Genomic DNA, 24,037 nt, shown 5'->3' with positions numbered 1-24,037 from the left:
AGTTTTTAAAGGCAAGAAGTAAACTAGGCAGTGACATTTGGAGATGCACGAAGATACAGTCTTTGACACTGGCCCAAAGGTAAAGCTTTAATACCGAATTGGGTTCCCTGGAGTAAAATGGTCATTTTTCAGCCACAGTCCTCACCGTGTGGGGCACCAGGAAATAGTTTCAAGGTGTCATAGATGCCCAGGGGCGAACAGTAGTACTGTACCCATCGGAGGAAAGAGTAGCCCCATAAAGAAGTCTACAATCCTACTCAACACGCAGGATGATAATCTACGCCCTAAATGCTTTTATCAGAGGAAGTGACGCTATCCCCAATATGAAAAGATTTTAATCACCAGAAAACAAAAGTGAGCTCATGAAGGGTGAAGAAATTTGCTGAAGCCACCACAGCTGTCAGTGGGAAGACCAAAGTACAGAATTCCAAGTCGTAAGTTGAGACTCACAGCCAAAAAGTTGACAACTACAAACAAAACATCCTTCCCCGCCAGGTACCACGGGTATAGCGTAAGTAGTGTGCATTTCAAATATAACACACAGACCAATTCTAAAACAATATGCGGGAGCTTCAGCTGTCCCCAGAGTTATATCCATTTTCTCCCCTCAACACTTCTGAGACCGGAACAGGGTGGTCAACAGAGTAGGCACTTGTGTGTCGGATTAAATGGGAGGAGTAAGACTGAGGACAGTTTCCATGCCTGGTGGGCAGGAACTTCCTCTGGTTTTCATAATGTTCCTTTTCCAGTGATTCTTCTTGCTCTCTCTGGTCCCCAAATATTAGAGCAGACACATGGCTACATGTGTAAGCGTGTGAGTGGGTGTGCCTGTCTCGCTCCTTTCTCTTCCCATGGCCCCATTTTCCTTGAGGGACCAGACATCAATGAAATTCCAACTCCATGTAACGAGGTGCCCTTTGGGTGTCGCCCAGGGGTGGCCTCACAGATATTTCGAATTTCACAAGCTTGAACTCATGACTTCTGAAAACTTGCTTCTCTTTCTCTACCTTGAATAATGGGTTGCCAAATTAGAAACCTAGAATGAAAGCCAGAAGGAGGGGGCCAGCCTCAAGATGTCTTCGCTGAACAAGAACACCGCCCCCCCCTCTCCGACCAGTAAGTCAAAAAAGCCCCTCAGTGCAGAAGGCCAAACCACATGCTAGCTGATGGTCATTCATGACTGCCTGCACAGGGGCCCTGGGGAGTAGCCTAGTGTCAAACTGAGGCTCATCTTGTCTGGGCAAGAACATCCCCATATATATTCAAGGGGATGCTGTAATAAGGAAGGAAAGGAACTGCTTGCCCTGTAACCTGAGGACACTCTGCATTTTCTTTCACAGCCATTGCTCTTCCTACAGAATGTATTTTGTCTGTCCTCGGGTCATGCAGCCTTTTTTAAAAAAAAAGAGCCTTTTTTACCGTGGACTGTGGGATCAGCCTCTCACCAATTGCAGTTGACCCAACCCCTAAATGCACATTAACCAGATACTGGGTCAGCTGTTTTCTGCTTGGCCAGAAAGCCGTGTAAGGCGTTCCCTATAATCTCCTTAACCAGGACATAGCTATTTGATTTCCCACAGCGGACACTTCTGTTGCCTCTCTAGTATCTCCTTCCCTCTTCCCTCCTGTTGGAATTTGCAGATTCCAAAGCAAATAAAGTTCAATGATGTAAGTCAATTCCAGTTAGGTTTTCTGTTATTTCAACCCAAAGTACCCCAAACCACTGTTTATCTTTGTGTCCCTATTGACATCTGAAACATTCTGAGAGTGCCGCAATATACTCTTATAGGTGGAGAAAGAAATGAATGACGAAAATTTGGAAGGGAGGGAGGGAACAAGGGAAGGAGAGAAAGAGAAGGTCAGAAGATGTAGAGGTCAACACAGTCAAAATTGCAGAAAAATAAAAGCTAGTCTCTTAAACAACAGATGTTAGCTCATATCAACGTTTACCTTTCCACATTTGGGGAGACAAGCTAGAGTAAATATGCTTTCATTTGTCTACAGGAAAGTCTGGGAAAGAATAAAGAGAGAATAGATTGGAATTAGATACCATTCACTCTGAATCTAGAGGTTCACATCTTGGCTTACACCAAGAGACTTAAATAACCAATAAAGACTAGCTGCCTGAGTCTTCCTTCATATGTTACTATTCTTTCTTTTACTTGTATTCCGTATTGATAGCGAAATCAGAAATGCATTTTGCAAGAACATCTGCACAGTTTGCAGAATGGGACTCGTGCAATGCCCCAAGTCGCCTACACCAAAAAAGCCTGCAGAATGCATTCGGTGAGGCTGATGACACGGTATAATCAGTGTTTCTCCCTCCTATGGATGAATAAAATCATGGGTCTTTGGCTAACATGAAAAAAAAAAAAAATGAGAAAACGTGACTAGTCCTATTTAAATGCTTCTTTTTAATTAAATACATAACTGATCAAAGAAGCACAAAAATACATACGATACAGGTGAGGCTAATTTTTAAACAGATTTACATTCAAATCAGGAGCTCTTCTCATGAGTAGGATTGCTGGAAATCAGTCTTTTCTGAGACTGGCCACCTCACGCGTATGCAAAGGGGTAGGATTTGAGGAGTGCCTGCAAAGCCTTCAGCTCGGAAACTTCTCTTCACCGTCCCATACAACTGGAAAGCAACCACATCCTTCTTGAGGGCTAGGTGACTATTACTGTTACTCTTAGATGCACGAGCCTCAAAAAGGGTCGCATAAAAAGTAATATGGTATGTGAATCCCGAGCTCCTTCTGGGGAATGACATTGTTGGATGGCTTCTGCCCTCACCCATGGGAACAGGACAGTGAGGGTCTTAGATGGGGCTTCACGGGATGCTTAGCCAGGTGCCTCACTCTGGAGGAGATGAGATTTGGGAGCTAGAGCGTTCTGTGGGAGAGCAGGCCCAGGTGAGGCGCGGTGGTGGGGGGGGGGGGGAGGCTTTGGTGACCGTGAGGGCACAGAGGCAGCTGTATGCCTACCAAGCTGCAGAATGGAGACAAGGGCACTCTTGGCAGAGCAATGAAAGAACGAGGTGGGGGAGGGGGGAGTGGGAAGAAATATCTTGAGCTCGATTAGCCCAATTCACCACCACCTCCCCAAGCCTGTCTGGTGGCCCAGAGGAACATCCCTCCTGGAGCTCTATCTCAGGACCCTGGCTCCACCCAGCTTTACCGAGCGGGTGCAGAGGAAAGACAGCCAGGCAAACCAGAACAAAGGCAGGCTGGCTCAGATCCAAACAAGAGAGCTGTCACTGCGGATTTTCCCGCCTTTCCTTCCTGCCTCTTTCCCCTCTTGTCCTCCCCCAGGTACATGTTTCCCACGCTACGTTCCTTCTTCAACTCACCGGAGTCCCAACACTCAAATCAACCACCCTTCCCAAACCTTATAGAAGGTTTTAAATAAAAGATAAATGTTAGCAGATGTGCGAGAGCCCCAATTATGGCTCAGCATATTTGTTTCGGCACGGGTACTATTTTGCTTTCAAACTATAAACACCATAAAGCTGGGGACTATTTCTGTGGAAAGGGTTTGTAGTTCAGTGTTCACATGGGCATCCAGGAACTCGATGGGCATTTAGTGTTTTATTTCATATATGTGTTTTACAAGGGATGTGACTTTCATCATAGTCTCTCTCTCTCTCTCTCTCTCTCTCTCTCCCTCTGTCTCTCTTGGAAAACCAAATTTGAGGACCTGAAAGGAAAGCAGGGGTAAATTATATGGTACTTTCAGTACACGTTCCCCACGCTTTCTGGGTTTTGTGAGCAAAGACAAAATTCCACTCCACTTACACACATGGTCAATTTGAGTCTTGGACCTTTAGATAAGAGAATGCCTGAAATACACTGACCTTGGTTCTGGTCTATCAAAGATGCGGGAAGTGAGGCTTACAGAAGCAAAATGACCTTCTAAAATCACATGACACAACTGGCCAAAGAGCTACCTTAGGACAGACACGGGAGCCACTCAACGGTCATTGCGAGGGAGTGGAATCTAGAGGGGAGGTGCACAGGCTGTGGAGCCAGACGGATGAAGTTCAAATGCAGGCTTTGCCAGTTACTCCCTGGATGCTCTGGTATAGGAAAGAACTTCTCTATGCCTCAACTAGCTCACCTGTGAAATGGGGCCACAGATGGCACTTAAACTACTGGGTCATCACGAGGACCAAATGGGTAGTTTATATCATGAAAAGTGCATAGGAGAGTGCTTAATGTGTTAATAAACTTCAGCTCTTTATTTGCATTATTTCTGTATAATTAGTATTTTCTTACTAATTATGATCATCACCGTCATTATCTCATTTCCGGAAGGCTTTGAGAACTCGGCCAAGTAGGCCCAGAAGGGAGTCATTCCGAAACAGAACAGCGCCCCCTGTAGGACGAGGCCGCAGACACAGGCGCTGCCCTTCACGCACACATCTGCAGCCCAGTTCTTTCTTGGACGCCGGCCTCCTGGCCAGCTGTGGCAACCCCATCCGACCACACAATGGCCAGCTAGCTCCGTCCTCCATATCCCACCTCACCTCCCCCTCCCCGGGTGTGACTCCACTTCTGTCACTCACGTGGCTCCCCTCACACATCAGGTCCTCAAGCCCCAGGCTTCTCCCGGGCACCACAGCCTTGTAACCTGCACGGTCTCTTTGTTTTTAATTTTTTTAAGTTTACTATTTATCTTGAGAGAGACAGCACAAGTGGGGGAAGGGTGGAGAGAGAGGGAGACGGCGAATCCCAAGCAGGCTCCACGCCGTCAGCACGCAGCCCGACTCGGGGCTTGAACCCACAAACCTTTGAGATCGTGACCTGAGTTGCAACCAAGACGCTTAACCCACTGAGCCACCCGGGCGCCCCTGCACAGTCACAGACTATTTTTAAGTGCAGGTTTCTTTTTTGCCCGCTTAGCTGAGCACCTGCATCAAAATCTCTGGAAAGAAGGTCCAGACACCTGCCGTCTAGGGGTTTCTGATACATGAGTTTCAGCAGCACTGGGATTCACTGATTTCAGGCACTCGTCTCTTCCCTCTACTTGGCTACAAACTACATTACCCACCCTTGCCCACTTGGACGCCTTTCTCCACAATTCCGCGTCCACAGTACAGTAGGTTTTTCAAGGACGATTAATCAAATAAACGTTTGCTAACGAGTCAGAGAGCCAGCTAGGATTCTGTTGCGCGAGGCCGGAGAAGCCAGGTACGACAGACCATTGCTGCTGCTGCTGCTGCGGAATCAGACACAGCAGCTGATACTCTGAAAAGCCCCTGCAAGAGTAAGGGCAGGCCAGTCCTAATGGTATGCAGGGGGGGGTGTGCAGTTAAATAACTCCACTCCAAAAAAAAAAAAAAAGGCAGCCGTAGAGGAAAACACACAAAGACCCAGCTGCCCACAACATGAATAGCCTGGCAGGGCAATCCCATCAGGACCCACGGAGAATACAGATCAGAGGGAAAGGGGGAGTCTGCGTGGGCCAGTGCCTCGATGGTGCGAAAGCATCATCCATTTTCAGCCCCTTGGCCTTTGCTTCCTCCTGGCTCTCTCCCTCCCCAAATCCACCGTTATGCAAGCACAACTTGAGAGCTGTTTAAGCCCAAAGAACTAGCACTGTGTGAATATGGAGGGTCCCGTCCGCCGGCCCTGCAGCTGGGCCTGAACGACATTGTGCTCATTATTCGCGGCAGGCGTGAGCCTGAGAGAGAGAGAGAGAGAGAGAGAGAGCGAGCTCCTTCTGCAGCTGGCATTTTGTGAGCTAAGTTACTCGTCAGAATCCAAGAGGAAACACTGCATTTTGTTCCTGTGGATGCCTGGGGGCGGGGGCAGCGGCGGGGCGGGGGGGGGGGGGGGGCGGGGTGGGGGGAGGTCGGGGCATTCTAAACAGAAATTTCAAAGCTCAAAAGTGTAACTTTGTCATTGTCTTTGAACAAAAGAATATGACTCGGAACACAAACAGGGTATTATTATTGCCGATTAAAGAACTGTCAACCCCAGTGTGTTCAAGTTAAGATGTAAATGTATAAAGTGCCTTTGTAGAACACAATTTGAACAATGACACATGGCGGGGGGGGGGGGGGGGGTCTTCCTTCAAATAGAATCCTAAAGCTAGAGCTGGCCCAGATTATGATTATCTGCACCCGGAATCTCATCTTCAAGATTTCTAGGGATGGAGAGTTCAGAAACTTTCTACAGCCCGGTGGTCTGTGTTTTTCACCTTGGAGGCCAAGGTCTCCCCAGTGTCCAGGTGAAATCACGGATGATCTCCCTTTGTCTACCTAGCCCCACTGACTGATGCCAAGGCCACCTCATTCTCTCGGGTGTGTTCTTCTGAATCCCTTCTATTTTTTTTTCCAACATCCTTTTAGAAGTAAAATAAGCGAACACAGACCTAAGGCAATACACGGAAAAAAAAAATTGCTCCATGCATCTCGAACCCTATGCTCCCTTTCAGGAAAATGATAGTTTTTATTCTCCTAGCAAATATATATCTGTCTAGAAACTCTCTCTCTCTCTCTCTCTCTCTCTCTCTCTCTCTCTCTCTCTCACACACACACACACACACACACACACACACACACACACCCCTCTTTCATATCTTGATTGGATTGCTAGGCCTTTCACTCTATAACGGCATCCCCCTCCCGTTTAAACACGCTCTGCAGACTTTACCAAAGGCACCTCCCTCCTTTCACTTGTCCTTACTGACTTCATCTTGCTTCTGAGGGACCCTTTTCCCCAACAGGAACAGAATTCAAAATGACTCTGGGAGCCCTCTAAAGGATGTATAACACAACTTGATCTCATCTCACTTTCAAATTTAACGAGTACTTTCCTAATGCCTTTGTATCATCCATTTATCCAAAGTGCTGCATACACGGGGACCCGAGACCAGTTCCGCAGACCCACGGACTCCTGTCGAAGCACTGCCTCTGGCAACTGCTCTTTGGAAGCTGAAAGTTCACCTTAGCAGAGTTACCATTTACAACCACTTTTGGGTTGGGCACCTGGGTGGCGCAGTCGATTAAGTGGCTGACTCCTGATTTTGGCTCAGGGCACGGTCTCACGGTTCATGCGTTCAAACCCCGCATCCGGCTCTGCACTCACAGCACGAGAGCCTTGCTTTGCATCCTCTGTCTCCCTCTCTCTGCCCCTCCCCGACTCACTCACACACTCTCTCTCAGATCTCTCTCTCTCTCTCTCTCGAAAATAAACACGTTTAAAAAATTTTTAAATAAAAAATAAATAATAAAATCACTTTTTTTTTTAACAGAGTCCTATAACCCGCTGGCCTAAATCTCTCTAATGGACCCGCATAATAATTAGAACAGAGTCTAAACTCCTTGCCTTGATGACACCACACAACACAACTTTCACAACTCCCCAGTCCCTCTGCCCATTCTTTTCCGTTACAAAGGATGCCAACACCATGGCCACCTATGAAAATCCGTGCTCCCCGTCCCATGGCCACCTATGAAAATCCGTGCTCCCCGTCCCTTCCGCCTGAAAGATTCTTCTGCAAGTTCTTTCAGACTGGCTGTCTCAACCGCCAGTGCTCACCTACCTGTATTTTCTCTTCCCTCCCCCCCCCAACTGGCAGTTAAACCCCACAAAGATGCTGGCGGGAGTGCTCCACTGACCCCAGTGCTGGGCCGAGGGTAAGCCCCCAATGGATATTTGTGAAATAAATGACCATGTGTGGGGTTTTGTGTACACAGCCATCACTCAAGATTTCTGTAGCCTCCAATCTGGCCACAGCTATGCAAGACCTGGGGAGGGGATGGAATATTCTGGCAAGAAAGCTAGATGGATCTTGACTTCCCTAACGTGGAAACGCAATAAGGAAAGGAGTGTGTCTGTAAGGTTACAAGAGAAACCCACATGCAAACGCGCATTCTTGTTTTATTTTCTTTTCACTACTCAAAACAAAGTTCTACCCCTTATTTAATTTTTACTCCTCCAAACAAATTGCTGATGACGAAATGTGCACGAACATATTTTCTTTGTTACCTCTGAACTGATTGCTGTATTCATCAATTCATGCACAAAAGAATATCAAGTGAGAAAGAACCCAAAAACTTACCAAAATTATACACTTCATTTCTAGGGTGTTTTTTTTTATAATGTCAGCAGTATCGTTTACATAAATGAAAAATGTTTTTTAATGGATTCTGAGACATGAATATTAGTATAAATTCAGAGTGCCCAAGCCAAGCAAAAATGCAAAATTTTTTCTCCCAAAGGAGAACGATACTGTTGAGAAATCGGTTTTTTATTCTTCAAGATGTGGTTTATTCAGAGTGCAGATACAAGGGAAGGAAGGATCACGAAGGACAGAACTTTTCCTGTGTACATGGGTTCAGATGGTACAACAAATGTGGGCAGAATACTATTCTACTCATACATACTAAAGTACAAGTACTTATGCGTACTTGAAAACAAGGAAGAGAGCCAGATCGCTAAAAATAGAGCAAGAGACAGATTCATACAACCATCGCTCAGTGAGCTTTTATTAGCTGTTCTACCTTTTCATTCCTTTAAAAAGTGACCGTGGGGGAGGGGCACCTGGGTGGCTCAGTGGGTTAAGCTTCCGACGCTTGATTTCAGCTCAGGTCATGAGCTCATGGTTTGTGGGTTTGAGCTCTGTGTTCGGATTCTCTTTCGTTCCTTCACTCTCTGCCCTTCCCCCACTCACTCTCTCTGTCTCATGAGAAATACACGTAAGTAAATAAATGAATAGTTACCACTGGTAAACAAGTGTCTTAAGGCTACACATCCTTCTGTCTCTCCCGCTGGCTGCGGGCCACATGCCACATACCTTGCAGCCACTGTGAGTCCTGGTCTTCATCAGGGGTGTAGTGGTGCACAGCTCAATGGCCTCAGGCTCGTGGAAGATGACTGCTGGGAGGGGGTCCTTCTTCAGTGTCAGGACATTCAATTTAGACTTCAGCATGGTCTGAAAGTGCTGACGAGCAAAAGGAACAAGCAAACAAATAAATAAAGAAGCCAACTCTAGTGGAATTTTTTGGAGCAGTATGTGGTGCACCGATACATCAGACCCAGTAGCAAAATCTTTTTTATTAACTCTGTTTTACTAGGGAAGGTCAAGAGACACTCAGTCACATGAAGGAGGAAAACTGTCAGGATGCCCCTAAGTTGACACCGTGGGAGACGGCCAACCCCCCCTCACAGAGACCACGGGAACATGGGGTAGCGGTAGAATCACCAACACCTTGCTCTGGGAAGTTCTTCCAAGGTGATATGTAGAGAGAGGCTCCTAGAGATTTAAGGCATGTTGATTTCAGCCAGAGAAGTGAAGATGTTCAGAAAAGAAGGTGTTCGGCACTATTTTGGGGGACAGTCTAGAGCTAATGAAAAAGAAGAAGAACCAATGAAAAGAACACAAGAATCCTGCTCTCTGCCTTCCCCCGTTCTGCCATGCACTGGCTGTAGAACTTCAGGAAAGCCACCACTTTTCAATAGACCATTTATCTTCCTGAGTCTAGTAAATATCTATTCTGTATGCAGTTCCTGTTGGCATCCGTTTTGAAATATAACCAGAATCCAACTACATTTAATAACTGCTATGTATACACCCAGTCCAAGCCCCATCTTTGTTTGGTCTACAATAGCATCTGGTCCTACCACTCCCAACCTTGACCCAGTGCAGGGTATTACCACAGCACAGCCAGGGGGGCCTTCTCAGCTCAGATCACAGCTTGTCACCCCTCTGGTAGGACTATCTCAAGCCTTCCCTTCTCACAAAAATATTCCAAGTCCTTGCCTTGGCCTTGAAACCCACGCACAATTCAGGGACCTCTGCCTCTCTAACCTCACCTCCTGCTCCTCACCCTCCCTCTCACTTGGATCCAACCACAGTGGCGTCTTTATTCTTCTGAGGATAAGGTGAAGACACACGTGCCTTGGGATGTCTGAACATGCTCCCCCCTGCTCTAGGATCTGAATCCCTTGCTTCTGTATCTTCTTGAGAACCTTGATCAAATGTCACTTTATGAAACAGGCCTTCTTTATCAATATTACCTAAAATAGCAGGTGCGTGTGCTCCCCTCCCACATACACACAGATGGCTTCGGGGGCCTGCAACCTGCACCATCACAACAGGATCCCCATGCTTAGGAGAACACCATGCTTGGTTTAATGCTCTTGGGTGAATGTCATGGTCTTGAAATCCTTCATAAATTTATCTTTGAGCCTGTGTTTTGTAAGCTGAGTCCAATGAAACAGTAGAGTACATGCGTGAGTAGAGGAGATACACACAATAGGTGCATCCCCTGATGCCTAGGAATTCAAGAAGATGCCAAGTGAGTACCAGGCAAGCATATTAGGTCCATGGCTCTGTAAGCAGTGTACTGGCAGCCCCAGGAGGCCATGCTTTGGAAGGAGAACTTGCTTCAAATGCAGAAGTAAGTCAGTTGTATTTTAACAAACATGGATGATCAAGGAACTCTAGCATATCCCTTCTATTTGTAGGACTTTCCTGTAACAGACAACTGAAAATGACACTGAAAATGACAACAGAGAAGGAAAGGGACAGGGAGGACAGCCACAGCTCCTCCTCCCTTCGGTCCCTCCTCACTAATCTGCAAGCTAAAGGTAAAGTGTCAGGAGAATGTGCATTTTTAGAAATGGAACAGGGGCACCTGGGTGGCTCAGTCGGGTAAGCAACCGACTCTCGATTTCAGCTCAGGTCGTGCTCTCACGGTTTGTGGGCGAGAGCTCCACATCGGGCTCTGCACTGACAGCACAGCACCTGCTTGAGATTCTTTCTCTCTCTGCCCCTCCCTCGCTCGTGTGTGCGCACTCTCTCTCTCTCTCTCAAAACAATTAGTTAATTAATTAATAAAAAGAAATGAAACAGGGGCAGTGGGTGGCTCAGTCAGTTGAGGGTCTGACTCTTGATTTCAGCTCAGGTCATGGTCCCAGGGTCGTGGGATTGAGCCCCATGCTGGGCTCTGCAATGCGCATGGAGCCTGCTTGGGATTCTCTCTCTCTCTCTCTCTCTCTCTCTCTCTCTCTCTCTCTGTCTCTCTCTCTCCCCCTCTTCCCATCCCCCACTCGTGGGTAGGCACTCTCAATAAATAAATAAATAAATAAATAAATAAATAAATACAAGTGAGTTAGTTTTGTAGCATATTTCCACTGTTCTGGTGAGAACAAAATTCAGATGCACATATGAACCAGGAAGTGCAAACTTCGTGTCATTTCAACGCTTCTGCTCCTATCCTTGTATTTAAAGTGGGCATTGCACAATATAATGATGAGTGGTAGATTCGTGTTAATAATCTCAATGTTGAATCTTTTTTTAGTTAGAACAGCATTAAACAACAAAAGCAACCCACCAATGAAACAGAAGAAAACACCATGACTGTGCCAGAGACAGATTCACGAAGAAAAGTAAAAAGTTTCATGTTTCAGTGCCTTTAGCGGCACTTTTCTCTACTTTTTGAATATAGGACGCTGCATTTTCATTTTGCCCTGGGCCTCACAGATTATGTAACCAATTCCACATGTACATACTCATCGCCGTCCATCCCCTTCCTCCGCTTGATTATTCTCCTCACTACTTGTCACCACGAAAAAATTACGTATTTTGTTTATCTTATTTTCTGTCCTCTTCCATTAGAACATAAATGCCATAAGAGCAGAAACCGTTTTAGTCAAAGAAGTATCCCAAGAGCCTAAAGCAGTTCCATGGGGCCACACCGAATCTACTAGAACTCCCAACGGCCACGCTGATGGTCACTTTTATGTGTCAGCTTGCCTAGGCTACTATGCTATTATTTAACCAAACACGGTGAAGATATTTTGTAGGCATGATTAAAGTCCATAATCATTTGAATTGCAGACATATCCTGGATAATCTAGGTGGACTTCATTCAATCAATTGAAACAACAGGTGAGGTGAGGCTTCCCTGAGGGGGAAGAATTTCTACTTGTGGGCGGCAGCTTCAGTCCATGCCCAAGAGTTCCAGCCTACCCTTCCTGACAGCCTGCCTCAAGGGTCTCAGCCCTGCCTCGCCAGCCTCCACAACTGCATAAGCCGGTCCCTCGAATAAGTCCTGAGGCATTTCTCCTACTAGTTCTCTCTCTGATTTAACCCTGACCAACACAGCCACCTTTCAGGATACAAAGTCGCCAGCCTGATATTTGTCCAAATGGAAGGGAGATCTGCTGTCCTATTTCTCAGTGAATAGTGATTTGTATTTTTTTAATTTTTTTAATGTTTATTTTTGAGAGAGAGAGACAGAGACAGAGACAGAATCCAAAGCAGACTCCAGGCTCTGAGCTGTCAGCACAGAGCCCGACTCGGGGCTGGAACCCACAAACTGTGAGATCACGACCTGCGCTGAAGTCGGCCACTTCACCGACTGAGCCTCCCAGGCGCCCCTGATTTGTATTTTTTAAAACCGTAAGGGCAGGGGCGCCTGGGTGGCTCAGTCCGTTAAGCATCCGACTCTTGATTTCCGCTCAGGTCATGATCTTGCGGTTCAGGGGTTCGAGCCTCTGCACTGACAGCATGGGGCCCACTTGGGATTCTCTCTCCCCTTGTCTCTCTCTCTCTGCTCCTTCCTTACCCGCTGGCATGCACACTCTCTCTTTCTCAAAATAAATAAATAAATAAATAAACTTAAAAAGAAAAAAAAAACACAAGGGCAAGTTTTCAAATTAATCTGGAAGTTTCTGCCTTTGTTCTTAATTGATTCCAGCCCAACATCTGGTGTTACAAAGAGGTCTGGGAGGAGCACCACAGATACGTGACAGGGAGAGGAAAAGCTGGTCGTCTTTGTGAGACAGCAACTGGGGCCATACGACGAAGAGGGTAAAGAGAAGAGTAGCTCAGAAGAGGAGCTAATGAGCGAGTGAGGACACTGTCCTCACCCGCCATCTTGCTGGGGGCTCCATGAGCAGTACATGAACCCACAGTTCACCTCAGCCTGACTTTTGCCACACAACAAGTTCCTAAAGATGGCACCAGAGGTGACTCCATTCCCACAAAGTCTGGACAACCACACTGCCCAGAATCTCTGAGATTGTCTGCCCGTCCCCACTGTGGGACCAAATGCCATGGCTACTGGTTTGGCCGTTGAGCGCAGCGAGAGACTGGAAGCTGCGGGCCGGACGCAGGCAGCCAGAGAGCCAAGAAAGAGAAAGAAACCATTTTTAAAACCCCAAATTAGGGACAGGAAGATAACGGAGTGCAAATGCCAACTTCCACACGGGCTGTGTAACCTGAACCACCTATCTCTTCAAAGCCTTGGTGGCTCTCCAGCTCGCCGATCCGCTGTGCACCCTGTCCCTGAATACCTCCCCTCAAGCAGACACTGAGGCAGGCACAGCTGGAACAGAAATGAAATGTTAGTCTCTGCTTGAACGGGTTTCTCACAGAGAGCTGGACACGGTTAAATCAAATGACAACTGCAAACCTGTGTGAGTTCATCGACTAGCTGCAGAGAGAGAGGCTAAGGCAGTATCTGAAGGTGAAATAGAGACAATAATTCCTTTTCTGGAAAAAATGCATTTTGTTTTCTTTAACGGCTTTGTCCTTTTTGCCCACAATGAATGGATGAGGCTAAAGAGGGAAATACGATGTGAATTATCTGATGAGTCATTGGGTCTACAAGAATACACCTTTTTATAGAAGATTCATGTAACTGTGAGTTGCTCTTGAAAATCTAGGAATGAACGGTACAAGTGTGACAGTAGAGCTGTTTCTGCTAAGAACACTCTTCTGCCCCCCTTTGAGGAAACGTCTCCACTGCTATAGATGCTTTGTGGAGTGGGGCTGTCCCTGCCCCCGACCCTGGGAAAGAATATGCGACACAGGCTGACCGCCTGAGTACCTACCGCGTGTCCCTGGCCAAAGGCGTTGGTTCAGAGGAAACTCAAGATTGGCGGGACAGACTCTTCCAGGAGACTGACTGACTCACAGGGTCGCTAGGCCAAGGTGATGTGAGTAGGAAGCTACCGCTGACCTCCTCACCCGCCAAGGTCAGCCCGAGAATAAGACCACCCGGAGACCAAGAGGGACGAGCCATGGAGAGTCACAGACGTGACCTTGCCTAGCCCTGGCTCCAGCTGCCTCTGACTGAGAATGAGAACCAGTACCTTCTCTCTTACGCTTAAGCGAGCTTGCGTGAGGCGTCTGTTCGGAAAGAGTCTCACCGATACAAATTACTTTCTGATGAAAAAAAATCACCTGAGACAATAAAACGGAGCCACTGACAAAACGTTAAAAGGACTTCATAAATGTCAAAACTACAGAACAGAACAGCATCATTAGCTTTTAAGGAAACATAGAGGATCTTGCACTTTGTTACTTGAATAGGTGGGGCCTTAATGATAAAGCATCGATAATAATTTAAAGGCGGTATTACGGTCCCCAGCTTATTCATGTCTACAATAAAGCTCTGTGGGCTACTGGCGAAACGAGATGAATTCCAAGTCTCAAGAGAGAGCCCGAGAGTGTCCCCGCAATGACACCGATTCAGGTGGCCAGCTCTCTCGCTGGGTGGTAAAGACAGCTCCATCAGAAGGGCAAGGCCTTGTACTTCCTGGGCCTCGGTGTTCTCATCCGTCACGTCTAAAGGGCTACGTGACGCCATGTCAAAAATGGCATCGCTTGTTCTCTGCACGGATAGACAAGTGCCGTAAAGACAGTGCAACTTAACACGATCCAGGAGCCTTCGAAAAACAGAAGAGGAATCGAAGAGAGGAGCTTGGAAAAGCCATTGCTCCCAAATGAAAGATACACAGAGTTCCATAAAGCAAATGTGTTATTCATTCTTACAGAAGGGAAGTGAGCAGGGTTGTAGAAAATTAGGGCACTGCCCCGGACAAATTAGACAAAGCCCGGCTTTCTGCACTCGGTGCTTTATGCGCAATCCTAAAATAGAGCCTCTAAATCAAGCCCCATTATGCAGAGGGGGTAATCGCCATGCCCTGTATAATTTTACAGTTGGCGCTTGCTACTTACTCCTATTCAGACATTAATCTCTGACAGTTTAGCTGGCAAGTATTTACATATTTTACCAATTCAAATCGGGTGTATCTCACCTTTGTATTGACTCCGTATCCAAAATATAAAGCATCTTTTGAAGGCAAAAGAGATGCTTCCTCTTTTTCTGGGATAACGGAACACTATCCTCACTCAAATGAAAGAAAAGGCATGAAGGTTTTAATCCCTGGTTCATCCTTGCATTGTGAAGGCTGGCAAAAATGGTCAGTTTTAACTTGCAAATGACTGATTCAGTAATGCCCTCATCAAGCTTCAGAAATATTGCAAATGTTCTCCTTAAGAGAACCACAAGGAACAAGGGGGCCAATCAAAGAAATGGAAAACTTCAGTACCCCAAACAAATGTTAATTTGTGCCAGCGTGCAAAAATCAGTGATGCTTTTACATGCTGCACATAACCACACTTCATTTTATTCCTGGGGGGTATGTAAGAATTAATTAAACTTAGTTGTAGTCTCCTTACATTTTATACCACTTCCTTTTTAAAAACGTATATTCAAGCCCCAAATACTGGAAAGGGAGCCATTGCAATACTCCATTCTGACCTTAAATAAGATCTCACTTATCATTTTCAATGTAAACTCTTACATGTCTGCTTTTAAATAGCCATTCAAAAAACAAAACAAAACAAAACAAAGCAAGAAAACTCTTTTCCTCTTAAACAAACAGCAAATGGTTTGTTATATGATTAAGAGGAAACAGGTGAATGAATAAAAAGAAAATTCTACTTAAATTCAATTTTCATTTAAATACATTTCAATGCAAAAGATTTTGATTTTCATTTCTGTCCTTTTTTAAAAGTAAAACAGAGTTGGATAATCTCCCCCAAATCTAGCAAGCATATACAGAATCGCCTTCTGTCATTCAAGGATTAATTTTTGTTTCATGCAAAGAAAGACCTATAGCACTATAGCATTCCCCATCTTGCTGCAAAGTGTCCCTAGTAATTGCCTTATTGAAAAAAGTTCCAACTGAATTTCAAAGGCGTACCTCCAGACACTCCTAAATTTAAAAGGTTGTCTGTATCTGTTAAAAGTGATAGCTATTATTAAACGAACTGAAAATACTCATGTTCGCACACCCATATTTATTCATGCAGTTTTAATTATGGAAGCATTTCTTTTGAACATCACAGATTCTCTCAAGAGATTATGTGGGAGAGGCACCGAAATAACTCTATGCCCACAGAGCACGCAGAAAGCCCCCAAGGCTTACGCAGAGCTCACTGGGGAGGAGGAAGATTTTAGCACAAACACACAAGAACGAAGGTCAGAAAAGGTGAAGCCTAAGTATGCTACCGTAAGCATCTAACAGTGTATGTGATATGGTTTAATATCATCGGAAGGCGATAAGCTAAAGGTATACTATACGAAAGCAATGACTAAAATAACAAACCAAAGAGTTACATGCATTAACAGGAGAGATCAAACAGAATCATAAAAAAGGGGGGGGGCGGCAGAAAGAGAGGACAAAGTTAATAACAAAAAACCCAGCTGAGACAAGGAGAAAATAAATCCTAAAATGATAGATTTAGCATCTATAAAATTCATACCACTAGTAAAAAGAAGGCAGATATATAGTGAGCGTTGATGAAGACGGCCTGATTCTATGTGGCCTACAAGAAATTCACTCAAAATATGAAGAGTCAAATACAACTGGTAGGCCACAAGGCATAGACAAAAACCACAAATACAGTCAGAGATTTCAATCCCACTCTCTCCAAAATTGATAGACTACACAGAAAAGCAGCAAGGATCTATAAAGTTTGAATAACGCCACCAACAACGTGACATGATTGACATTTCTAGACCACTCCACCCAAAAACAACAGGATTCAAGGATACATGAAACACTTACCAAAACAGACCAAATTCTGGGCCATAATTTTTTTTTAAACACCTCAGTAAATTTAGGAATCATATTCTACAAAGAAAAATCAATAGAAAATTCTCTGTAAAATTTTCAAATACGTGGAAACGAACACAGTTCCAAATAACCCATAGATCAAAGAACACATCAAAAGGCAATACAGAAAGTACTTTGAGCTGAATGGAAATGAAAACGTAACATACCAAAAATTCTGAGATGCCACTAAAACATACATAAGGGGAATTTTATAGCACAAAATGCCACTATTAGAAAAGAAGAAAATTCTCTATTCACTAAACTCAGCTTCAGCCTTAAAAAAAAAAAAACGGAAGAATAAATAGAGTAAATGAAACTCCAAGCAGAAGATACCAAATAATAGGGGCGCCTGGGTGGCTCAGTTGGTTAAGCAATGGACTTTGGCTCAGGTCATGATCGTGCAGTCCGTGAGTTCGAGTCCCACGTCAGGCTCTGTGCTGACGGCTCAGAGCCTGGAGCCTGCTTCAGATTCTGTGTCTCCCTCTCTCTCGGCCCCTCCCCTGCTCGTGCTCTGTGTCTCTCTGTCTCTCAATAATAAATACACGTTAAAAAAAAAAAAAAAGAAGAAGATACCAAATAATAAAGATCAGAGGAGAAATCAATGAAATACAATGCAGAAAACCTATCATCAATACAACTGAAAAAGCCTATCCACAAGTTCACTCATTCTTCCTTTGTCTTTGCTGAGTCTGCTGATGAGCTCATTAAAGGTAGTCTTCAGCTCTGTTACTGTTGTTGTTTTCCTTCCTATTCCTGTTTTCCTTAGCACTTTCGTTTGATTCTTTCTTTGCTGAAACTCCCCATATGTTCATGCTTGTTCTCCACTTACCCCCCCCCCCACCGGAGCCTTTAAATATTCATCAGTTATTTTAAATTCCGTATCGGAGTCATCCCTTAGCCTGGTTCTGTTCATGGCTTTGTCTCCTCACAGTGGATTGTTTTCCTCCTGACTTTCTGTGTGTCTCCTCCTTTCCTATTGAGTTCTGGACACCATGCGTGGTAATGTCGGAGGGCCACAGCTTTTATACCTGAACCTGACCACATCCCTTCTGCTCGGGCACTTAGTGTGGTGTGCCAAGTCAGTCACACTTGGAATTGGTCTGGCTTCTGGTTTTATTGCTACACCACAGATTTCAATCCTCTAGAATTACCTTGTCTTTAGGTTGGGGGTCTGCTTTGCTGGGAGGTGCCTGTCAACATTCCAGCTCCACCCTCAGCCTGCAGGCTTCTCTGTACCCCTGGGACTCATAGAGCCTCTCTGTCCTCATTCTTTCCCTGGCCCCAGAGGCTAACTGCAATCGCCTGATGCCAGGTGCTTTCTAGCCTGGGAATGTATTGAGGGAAGGGCAGGGAAGGGTTCTTCCTCCTTGTTCTTCCTCGGTCTTAGGCAGGTCCTGGATCCTACGGTCTGGGGAGTCAGGCTTGCTCAGTGATCTCGTCTCTGCCCCCCCGCTGTTAAGAGACCCGTACTTGTCTGGTTCCCTGCCTCTCCTCCAGATGCAGAAAATTCTTTTTCTTTTCCTCTCCACAAGTTACAAGGGGTCTTCACCTATGCCCTTGGAGCACGGGATGTTTCACCCTCCCCCAGCTGTGAAGTCTTGTGTTCCTTAGAAAAGTCCAGGTGCCTGGCCTTGTGCATGGTAGCCACACCCCTCCCCTAGGCCTGAACCATCAAAGAGGCTTGCTCTGGCCTCCAGCCTGGCTGTCAGTCACTGTCCTGAGTCTCACTGGTAGTCTATTTAGAAAGGTCTATGAATTAATGCGAATTCTCCTTGGGTAGAGAGTAACCATGGGCTCTTCACTTTTACGCTAGCCCACAACTGACCTTTAAAAATTTGCTAGTGATGTTACCTGAATTTTTCTTACCCTCTTGCCTTACAAGCCATCATCCATTCTCCATTCAAAGTGAGCCATAACTCATGTGGCCTCTTTTTCTGGACGGCGTGTTTCCTATACATTTCAGGCCAGCTGAGTGTACTATGCCCCTGGCTCTTTGATGGGTTCAAGGGAAGGTTTGATTTTGTAAATAATCTGGCTTTTTCTTGTTCATAGGATGGAAAGCGATGCTGTTGCAGCTGTCTTTATGGTAGGCAGAAGCCAGAGTCAAATTTATATCTTTAATCAACCAAAGCTAAGTGCACTGAAGAATGCTCTGTATTTGGACGATAGCATAAAAGGTTATGATGTACATGTTAGCCTTATCCATAATTTCCAAAGGTCCTTTCCCCCAAATCCTGTTTCTTTCCAGCTCAGATATTTATGTCTCCATGGATGCTGACCGCTATCTGGTTGTGACTGCTATCAGCTTCTTCTCTCCCTTCTCAGACTCCCTTCTCTCCCTCATCTTAAATGTTTGCCTCATGCTCCCTCACAAATAAATGTGGAAACACAAACCCTGAACTCTCTGTAGGAGAAATTACTACCCAGAAATGCAGAATATTAATAGGAGCAACCTTCACAACAACCCACACCAACTCCCTCATGTCACAGATGAAGAAACGGAAGCCCAGAAAAGTGAAGCAACTTGTCCAAAGTGCCCCTGAGCGACAGACTTCAAAGACAGCCGGGCCCAGAAGCCCAGCCACATAACGACCAGTTCAGTCCTCGCTCAGCGTGCTGTCCCTAATCACTTCGACACCTGTCTAGAGTTAATAAGGTCGCTGCTATACCATCTTTTAAAACTGCATAATAGACTTAATTTTGGAATCAATAGCATAAGGCATGGAATGAAATGAAAGGTTTTAGAACCGGAAAATCTTAGGGTCAATCATGAGTCTAAATCGATGACTCATCATAAAATAGGACCAATAATGGATATAAATGTGTGTGTGTGAGAAAGAGAGAGAGAGAAAGAGAGAGAGCTAGACCCAACCTTGCATCAAGTGCCAAAGGCACTTGACAAGAATTATCTCATTTACCTTCCAACAACATTCTGAAAAAAACAGGGCAGATTCACTCTAAAGCCCTCTGATGTCAAGGCCCTGATTCTCTAACATATCCTGCAACATTTCCCCCGACAATGTACATTAAATACCGAGTAGAGTAACTGGTACATGCACGCACACGCACACGCGCGCGCGCACACACACACACACACACACACACACAAATTATCTTTATTCTTTTCCCTATTTTCTGCCATTTATGTTTAGACAGCCACTTTAAGATATCTGGAAGCACACATACAAAAATATTCACAGCAGTCACTTCCAGGTTCTTGAATTGCAAGTAATTTTTTTTCTCTTCTTCCCTTTCCTCTCCTTCCTTTTGCCAATTTGTATTTTCGGCCATGCAAAATGCCAACTGCTATTAATTTTCTGGGAAGTTTAACATAAGTTATTTGCAATCAAATCGTAGACGAGGCATAGATCAAGTGGACGTCTGGCCACGTCCTTCTTTGAGGCACACACGTGCACGGGTGCAGCACAAAGCAGCCTCTAAAAACCAGACCAAAGCAAGCGCACAGCTAGAAACACCCTGAGTACTTGTCTTCCTCCAAAGCAATAAATGAGAGCATACAGCAGAGAATGAAAACAAAACAGCATCAACATATTTTTAAGAGAACGAAAAGAAACAATGTAAGATTTGGAAGCCACACCAAATGTTAGGAGTTTAAGATTCCAAAGACTGTTTCTCCTATTTCCCCAAGGGACTTCATTCAGTCCCTGAGGCACCTTTATGTTCCAGTTTGAAATGCTTGCTTTATGGTGTCGGTGAATACCCTGCTCATCAGGACCCAGCAGATACGTGTTATGAACACACATATATTGACATGCCTGCTCATTTGTTTTTATTTTCACTAGACAAAATTCCTCTGCAGGACTAGATTTCGGCTGATGCAGGATTGAACATTATCTTGGCAGGTTGGAAGCAAACTAAAAATAATTTTGTCCCCAGGCTTCAAGTGGTCAGGATGGGGCCATGCCAGAGACTGGGCAAGCCAGAGTTTGCTTTGATCAGGGCTCAGTGGAGAGCAACTAGGCTGTAGTCATCCACAGAGGGCAGAGAATTCCTTTGCTATACATGATATCTTTAGAAGAGTTGTTTTACAAAAGAACTAAAAAGTTGCCCATATCAAGGGAGACAACAACTCTTATATTCTGTTGCTGTTCCCCCCAATTATGATCACACCTATAAAGGCTTTCCTGAAACTCCCTACCTCCCAGCTAAGAACTAACTGTCCTGCCCGCTTTCTGCCTGAACTGAGCTTTGTATAATAATCAGGATTTTCATGCCACCTGGGGCACTTGAATTACTGTTTACTGGTCTCTTTATAGCCCTTGTCCCTAGCTAAGTGCTTGACACAGAGTAGCTACTAAATAAATGCTTAATGCATAAACAAATCATTAAGTGAGGAAAAACACCGTTCCTTCAAACTACACACACGCCTGAGTCACACTGTTCTCATCTCAGCTCGTCGCCTTCCGTTCCTTGATTCCATACCACTTCCTGCTACCATCAGCCACATGACTCCTCTCTGAAAACCGCCTTGGCAATGAGCTCTAATCCGGGTCCACAACTAGACAAACATCCAACCTCACTAGGGGGAAACTGACAAGTCTCAGCCACAAGAACCATGACTAATGGCCTCACTTGAGTCCCCTAAAGTCATGCAAATCCATTAAATTTCCTTGGAAAGGAAGGGATCTATGCCTGCAGCCCCACAAGGAGTAACATGTAAGAGAGGTAGGCCATCTCCTAGGCCCATCTCACCACACTACAACAGCAGAAAAGGCCTCATTCTGACCCAATTCTGGCACAGATGGCAAACCATTTCAATGAGGTTAATGACCCCCTTTTGAGTAACAGCCAAAAGGGCCAAACATCTGAAGAAGAGCCTCTCTCATCCCCCAAATGACTTAAGAATAGAATGTCCTTTGTGCGACGCCTGGGTGGCTCAGTCGGTTGAGCCACCAACTTCGGCTCAGGTCATGATCTCACGGCTTGTGAGTTCGAGCCCCGTGTCAGGCTCTGCTCTGACAGCTCAGAGCCTGGGGCCTGCTTCAGATTCTGTGTCTTCCTCTCTCTCCGCCCCTCCCCCACTCATGCTCTGTCTCTCTGTGTCTCAGAAATAAACATTTAAAAAATGTTAAAAAAAAAAAAGAAAAGAAAGAACGTCCTTCGTAAACCAGGGGAATCCATAGGCAAATGTGAACTATTCATCAGTGCAGCATACATAGAAAAGCACGCAAAGAGTAGAAAGAAGAAAGAGAGGCAGGGGACAACCATTTGGGAAAGCCTTTGTCCAAAAAGAGAGAAAAGAAAAAGACAAGAAAGGATACGGCTTCCCTAGAGTTGCCATAACAAAGTATGAAAACCTGGTGACTCGAAACAATGGAGACCTGTTGTCTAATGGATCTGGAATCTAGAAGTCCAAAATCAAGGGCCCAGCAGGACCACCCTCTCTGATGGCTCTAGAGTAAAGGCCTTCCTTGCCTTTTCTACCTATTAGTCCTGATGGGAATCTGTAGCACTCTGTGGCATTCCTTGGCTTGTAGATGGATGTACCACCCCAGGGACATGGCTGCCTTCTCTCTGTACCTTCACATCATCTTCTCCCTGTGTGTGTCTGTTTCTGAGTTCAAATTTCTAAGGACACCATATTGGATTAGGTCCCATGCTAATGACCTCATTTTAACTTGACTACCTCTGCAGAGACTATCTCTAAATAAGGTCACATCCCGAAGCACTGAGGGGTAGGACTTCATCATATCTTTTGGGGGTGGGGGAGTGGGTGCATAATTCAGCCCATGACAAAACGGACAGGTACACACCATGTGGATTCTCCAAGATCACAAGCTTATCCGAGTACAGCCACTTCTCGGGACAGTCAATCTTTGTTTTCACAGCACCTGAACCCAAGATAATGTTAAATTTCTCAGGACAAGACCTGAGTCTTGTGGACAAGGCCTGGGCTGGGCCTGAGTTCAGTGGACCTGAATCTGACTCACAGCTGCTTGGTCACAAAAATGCCAATGGGTCAATAAGCCGCAGGCCAACACCAGGAGCATATCTACGTTGTAGTCAGTCTGTTGGTCTTCTAAGAGTTCCTGAAGTCAAATCTCACCTGACACGTGTCAGCTTTCATTACCAGCTTGCATCTTAAGCTGCTCTGACCTCCTTTGAATTGGAACATAATAAAGAACACATCTCTTAAATCCTAGTGCTGGTTTATTCAGCCATTGATTCATTAATTCTCTTATTTACTGAGTCAGGGACTCTGCTGAGTACACCTTAGTGATTAAGACAAGCATGCTTCCTGCCTTCATGGAGCTGAACTTCAACCAAGGAAACTGACAATGAGCAAGTAAGAGTTCCCCATTTCAAACAAAAACCATCCTCCCCTTTCCTCTGACTAGCTTAGTCATTAAGTGCTAAGGAAGCTTACAGCTTATGTTATTGGTGCTCTGCCCTTAGCCCTCAGGTCCTCCCACTTTTGACTTCCTCCATCAGTGGAAGTTACCACCTACTTCTCTCTGCTTGGGGTTTTTTTCCAAAGCCACGGAAGAAGCTTTTTGCAGTGGCTCAAGACCCCCGGAGTCTCCAATTAACAAATGATGGAGCATTAAGAGTATAAATACCCCAGCTCCCCAGCCCCCCAGGTGGTTTAATTCTGCGCTGGGATGCTTTTCTGTTTGGGTTTAATGTTGGTTCTGGCTTTTTACACTTCTGAGAATTTCCCCACAATATTGAGTACCGGTCACCCACGGTAGCTGACATGATAATATTCCCTTCGTTGGCGTCCTCTCCTTCCCTGCTCCCCACCAGCGTTTCCTTCACTTTCCAAAAGGCTACTTGGAGCTTAAATCCTTACTTCAGAGTCTGTCTGTGGAAAAACCCAGACCAAGATAAAACCTAATGCCCCTGAGGCCATTTCAATTCAATTCACTAAGTATCAGTTACAGGCATACTATAGGTACAAGATAGTATGTATCTAAGAAGCTCACAATCAGGTATGAGAAAAAGAGGCATCATACAGGCAGTTAAATACACTGCAGACATACAAATAAAATGTCTCTAAGTGTATAAGAAGGGAACGATTAACTCTGCTGGGATTGGATCGGGCTTGACTTTATGGAAGAGAAGATAACACATCTGGGCTGGAAGTA

At 45.3% G+C, this 24,037-nt stretch overlaps 1 protein-coding gene across 6 annotated transcripts in view; it reads right to left on the bottom strand.

Moving 5' to 3' along the window:
* Positions 1–24,037, bottom strand: part of PID1 (phosphotyrosine interaction domain containing 1) — a 230,285-nt gene that overhangs the window by 113,964 nt on the left and 92,284 nt on the right. For 4 of the 6 annotated variants that reach the window (XM_047871723.1, XM_047871726.1, XM_047871724.1 and 1 more), the window contains exon 2: positions 8,806–8,952. In XM_047871723.1, the coding sequence (XP_047727679.1) occupies positions 8,806–8,952 (147 nt within the window). Of the gene's footprint in view, positions 1–8,805; positions 8,953–24,037 lie in introns of those variants that run through there. The other 2 variants (XM_047871727.1, XM_047871728.1) reach the window with 2 other exon arrangements.

Source organism: Prionailurus viverrinus, chromosome C1 (genome assembly GCF_022837055.1).
Source record: "Prionailurus viverrinus isolate Anna chromosome C1, UM_Priviv_1.0, whole genome shotgun sequence".
Lineage (NCBI taxonomy): Eukaryota > Metazoa > Chordata > Mammalia > Carnivora > Felidae > Prionailurus > Prionailurus viverrinus.
The sequence above is the reverse complement of the archived record's forward strand: the minus strand, read 5'-3'. Positions and strand labels throughout refer to the sequence as shown.